At 31.6% G+C, this 5,904-nt stretch overlaps 1 protein-coding gene across 22 annotated transcripts in view; it reads left to right on the forward strand.

Annotated features, from left to right (window-relative positions):
- Positions 1-5,904, forward strand: part of Pum2 (pumilio RNA binding family member 2) — a 100,419-nt gene that overhangs the window by 70,788 nt on the left and 23,727 nt on the right. For 16 of the 22 annotated variants that reach the window (XM_023710871.1, XM_023710870.1, XM_023710869.1 and 13 more), the window contains one exon: positions 3,145-3,381. The exons of the other annotated variants lie outside the window; for them this stretch is intronic. In XM_023710871.1, coding sequence (XP_023566639.1) covers positions 3,145-3,381 — 237 coding nt within the window. The remainder of the gene's footprint in view (positions 1-3,144; positions 3,382-5,904) is intronic. 22 annotated transcript variants of the gene reach the window in all.

The following is a 5,904-nucleotide window of genomic DNA, read 5'->3' on the forward strand; positions in this document are numbered from 1 at the left end:
GAAACATTCTAAACAAACACCTAAGAAACTACCAGAATACTTTATTTTAGATGAAATAATATGGTTTTTGTCACTAAGAATTCATGTAAAGGGATACCTTAGCATTGTATAACACTTAAAAAATAATTTTAAACAGCTTGTAAAACAAGACATTTCGTATTTCTGTTTACATTGTAGAATTCTTGGTAGCTCTCATTTATTTCCCCACCACATCAGATTACATTTTTTTGTGGTCAGGAAAATCACACAGCTAACAGAATGCCAGTCATCACAGGCTTACCAGTTCTCCAGGAAAGTATCCTCTGAACCTCTAGCCTTCATATTTGTAGAACCATGTTCTAGAATAGCTGTAAACTTTAGATGGAGACTGCTGTTTCTGTTCTAATTAAATACAGTAAGGAACTGTCACTCTTGACTAAAACAAAATTTTCTAAAGAGTGAGCACAAGAACTGAGAAAATCTAGTAAAATTTAGTCTTTAAATTTTTTAACTTAGGTTTTTAAATTCTTTTTGGAGTTAATGGTTTTATGTCAAGTTTACACATTCTTACAAAATTCTTTCCTAGTTTCTAACACAATTGGTACATTTCCCCTAAAGGATCCTGAATATTCTGAGGAAAATGGAAAGAATATATAACTTAAACAGTGAAAATAACTAGTTTCAAAACTGCTGATTGTCGGCCATAAAACAGAACTTTGGTAAACATCATATGCTTTTTTAAGGTATCACTGATGGCCTGGCAGCCTTGTGGTTCCCTCTACCTTTAGGAAATGGTTGGCATGAACATTTTGTCCCCTAGAGAAGCCTCTTTCCCCAAATCTGAATTTCATGCCTACTTTTCTTAGAAACATCCATTTTCTCAGTCCTGACATCCACCCTGGACTGCCACTTAATACTCTGTCATCATCTACTGTTGGATGTTGTGTAAGAGTTAACTCAAATACTATACATACAGCAATATTTGTAAGTCTACCCAGTGCTATTTCACACTATGTGATAATTGCATACACATGTGAAAGCTAAAGTATTATGTTCACATAAGATTTTTCTCTTTCAATGTGATGAAATTTTATTGTTGAACAGTGTTAAATATACCAGTTTATGATACTAAGTGGCCAGGAAAATTTAGCCATTGTAATATAGTAATTGAATAATCCTTTCTACTACCTATTACTTTAGAAATGCTGTTTCAATTGAAAGTTTGTAATTTAATATTTTATGCGCAGTAAATGATCAGTGGTTCCATTTTGTCTAGCTTCTTACATATTTAAATACAGATTGTTTCATGTGTTGCATATAATTTATGCATATAGTAAAACTTAGAGTCAACTTCCTTATATGTCGGTAATTCTGATTTGTTTTTAAATGTTTAGCATGACATCTCAGAGGAAAGTTAACATTGTATGTGTCAAAACTTGTTTCTTTGGTTATTTACCAGAGAAATGATAGTGTTGTTCCTCTCATTAGAAAGCTGTTCTCCTTTTTATTAGTTATATATATTTTTTGAAATAAATAGGAATTTAAATGTAGGATAGTATATAAGATGAATGTTTTCAAAAAAATCACTTTGACAGTGTCCTTTTAAATTAGCATAGTTAATGTAGCATATAATGACAATTTTGCTAAAGCCAACTCAAAAAGAACTTTGTTACATTAATGTTTATATTTTGCTGTTAAAATGTATATAGCTACCTAGCTGTTTCCTATTATGATGTCTTACAATGTAACATTTTTAATAATATATGATTAATTTTTCAGAAACTACATTGACTGGTATTAAAGGTTGAGAAGTGTTGTAGTCTGTCTAATTCAGTAGCATGAGCCTGAACTTTTTTCTTTATAGAATTTTGAATTTTTCAAAACCAGTGTAATTTTGATTCCTATCTGTTACATACTTAACTTGGTTTACCCATCATGTCCCTTGCTTAATTGTTTCTTTAATCCATACTCTGTATGGCCTACTTGTGTATAACTTGTGATTAGAAAAGCAAGATTTAATAGAAACCTTACAATTCCTTGAAAAGAATTGCCATATTGGTCCGAATATAGAGCTTGTCCTTGAAAATTTTATTTGGCAGGTTGAGAAATTGTAATCCGAAATTCTCTTAAAGGAATTCATGAAAGAGGCTAGTACTTCGAAATGAAAAGAAAGTACATTGAAAAGTAATTGAGTCTTAATGAGACTTGAGAATTGGGAGTTTAACACATGGTAAAGAATTTGATTATCAAAATGGATGTTAGCATCCAGATCTTGGGATTTCTCTTGTAAACATGCAATACTCTCCAAAGCCTACATGGTGTTTTATGATTTACTACATACAAAAAGGAAAAAAGTATTAGAGGGTTAATAGACATAAGAGAATTTAGTAGGTGTGTAAAATGGGGTCTGAAATAAGATAAATAGTATGTTAAAGGGAAAATTTTATCTATTTGAGTAAGGAGTTCAGGAGGCATACTGGAATCTTATCAAGAGTCCTGGGTTAGGAAGTGAAAGCCTATCTTTGTTGTGCTGATAGTCTTTAAAAATAAATGTATTTTTTTAATATACATATTTTGAAATTTAATCATTGGGGAAAAGGGAGAATATAGTATAAAAACTATTTGAGTTAGCTCCCATCTGTATTTTACAACTGACTGATATTCGGGCCAATATGGATTTAAAGGGTTGTGTTCTGAACACAGCTAGCAGCCAAATTGTGAATGGTGAAGGAAATGTTTTAATATTCCATTTATAAGTCTATTCTTAGCACTGAGTCTAAGAACCAGGTTACAGGGATTAGGAAAATACCAATCTTACTGCAGTTGAATCTTTAGCATGTCTTAAAGTAGACAACTTACAATTCCAGGATTTACAAATCATACCAGGGTATTAAAGCACAGTAATCATATGTGTCAGTGATAAATATGAATGAAATAATGAAACATGACTTGTCTGTTAAGTATTTGGTTACCATATTGGGGTGCGTTTATACCCTTTTATGATTAATAAGTTAGTGTATATAGTTATCACAGTAATTATCCTCTCCATAATGTTTCTAAAAATAATTATTGTGATCACTTCTGTTATTGCCCAGCAAGAGTTGGGGGTAGGTTTTATTCAGTTAACACTGTATGTAATTAGGGTTTTTTTTATTTCTTCTTCAGTTGGCAGTTCTGCAAGTAGTAGTGCCACAAGGAGAGAGTCTCTATCTACTAGCTCTGACTTGTACAAAAGATCTAGTAGCAGCCTAGCACCCATAGGGCAACCATTTTACAATAGTCTGGGATTTTCCTCCTCTCCAAGTCCAATAGGCATGCCTCTGCCAAGCCAAACTCCAGGACATTCACTTACGCCACCGCCATCACTTTCATCACATGGATCCTCATCCAGTTTGCATTTAGGTAAAAAAAAAACCAAAACCCTTTTTATTTGTATATATACATGTATGTGTGTTTGTGTGTGTTTATAATATATGTAAAATATTCAGTGTTGGATAAAACATGCCAAATTGCTTTTCCTTTTGGATATTAGCTGTTTTTGAAAGCTCTATTTTCCTGAAAAATTCAAAGTGAGGGTCTAATGTACAGTAAGGTAAAGACCCCCTGTTGTATCTTATGTTCTTTTATGAAGTACAATGGTGTGTTTTTCTTGTCTGTGCTTTTGATTTGTGTGTTTTAGGCATCAGAAAAGTCAGCTATAAAAAAAAAAAAAAAAAGTCAGCTATCAAAAGTTTTTGCACACCATTAATTGCACAATAATCAAATAATTTAGTCTAGTACAATGACTTTTGGTTTGGCTTTTAAATGCTTGGCCATTTCATAAGAGTTGAATTAGGGTGTATGAACTTAGTACATTTGTGCAGTATAGAGAAGCTGATTGACTTGATCCATATACTTCTCTAACTTCTTAATATGTTGTTAAAGAAAAAAACGTTTTAGTCTTATTGTATCCCTCGGAGCATTTAAAATTAAATTGTCCTGCCCTCAGATTATTAGACATGTGGTTACCTTTTGTCCCTCTCTGGTAACAATATATTTTGAAAGGTTTTCAAACATTAGACTGTGTAAATCCTTGTCATTTCAAAGAAATTTTTTTTTTATTAAAAATCGGGTTTTGAATTTCTGCTACTCTAATTACCATAGCTGAAACTGATTCTTTTGCTGACTTCATATGCTTGGAAACATTTAAATTAGCTTGTGATTTAAAGCATAATGTTGCTATTACAATGGGAGACTATATAAAGTCTCGCTATTGTTTGATCTCAACTCCCAATCATGGAAATGTAACTGCTTTTACCTCAAGCTTTTTAATACAGCAATTGTCCATATAACAAAAGTATCTCTTGCAGTGATTCTCATTTAAATTTGTTATCATATGATGGGATAGGGTTTTTGTTTGTAAAGGCTCTGGTCTTTCTTATGGGCCTTTGTCCTTTTGGGAGCTTTGCTTTTTAAGGATTATATACAACCAGTTAATTTACTTGGATGGCATCCTAAAATCTGCTTTGCAGTGTTATTCATGTAGACTTTTCAAACATAGTTCTTAGCTTAATACCTTCCTTCAGTTACCATGTTATGAGCTGCTTGTTTTCTCCATTCTTTTACTACTCAGATATGCCCCTTCCTCATAATAGTATGTCTTTGAAGTACACAGAAATTTAGAACATAAGAAATCTAGTAATAAAATTATCATAAGTTTTGTGTTTTATTGTTAAGATTATATGTTATGTCCTGTCATCTTCTCATAGGTAAGTTTGGAGAGCAGATTACTGTTCAACTGTTACTGCTTGTGTTGTGCTTTTTAGCCTGTATTAATGGCATTATTGTGCAAAGCTTACACAGAAGCTGGCTTTAAGTGACCTTCAGGCTATCTCAATAATTAAGCTGCAATCTAGTTACATACTTCTCTACTTTTTATAGACTTCTGTTTAGTATCTAGCTGCTAAGAAAGAAACTAGCCAGTTATGGGAAATAATCACCACCTTGAGCTCGTAGATGTATGCTGCAGTCTAATACATTTCATTCCCATAGTTAAATCCTTAGTTTAGCTTCATCATGTAATTCTATATTTCGGTAACACTCTGCTTGGAATTAATCTATTATTTTCTTTGGTAATCGCCTAGTTTCTCTGAGCTTTAATTGTAATATGACTGGCAAATGTTGTTAACAACACAGACATAGCCAAGTTGAAAATAATACCAAATTCAGATTTCCATAAACTTGTGATATTTTCATTTAACATAGTATGGAATCAAATTATCTGTCTTGTACTTCCACATGATTAAACCACAATGCAAGGCCTATATGCACTCTGATCTAACAGGTTTTTAATTGTAAATCCTTGAAGTAAATTTCTTCTTAAATTAAGTGTTAAGACTGCTGGTACACAGTTTAAAAGCTTTCACTTCATTTGTATTTTTTAATTAAGGATTTAGGTGTTCCCCCAATTACAAATGGTAAATACTGGACATTAAAAAAAAAAAAAAAAGACTGCTGGTACATAAAATACCTATAAAAATAGAATTGATGTGTTCATTTTTATTAGTCATTTTAGCCCACATATTAATAATTTAGTCTTAAAGGTTCTGTCTCATTTGAAATGATTGGAATTCTGGGTATTGGTTTTAGAAGTTTTAAGATTTGTGCATTACAACCATTATAACTATGAATAGACCTTGAGTTCTACATTGTTAAACTAGTTGATGAAACTTACCAAGCTTTTTTTTTGTTATACGTAGTTCTTTCTTGTGTTGCTATTTGAAATTCAAAGAAAATGCCTAATAGCGACATTTTGTATGGGCTTTCCAAAAAAGATTCATTTAAAAAAAATACTTATTCAGCTAATATAAATATTAATAGGGTGGCCAATAGTCACTTTATGATTAAAGAGTAATTGTTTTTTTATTTTATTTTATTTTTTTTTTT

The sequence above is a fragment of the Octodon degus genome, unplaced genomic scaffold, assembly GCF_000260255.1.
Source record: "Octodon degus isolate 3935 unplaced genomic scaffold, OctDeg1.0 scaffold00019, whole genome shotgun sequence".
NCBI lineage: Eukaryota > Metazoa > Chordata > Mammalia > Rodentia > Octodontidae > Octodon > Octodon degus.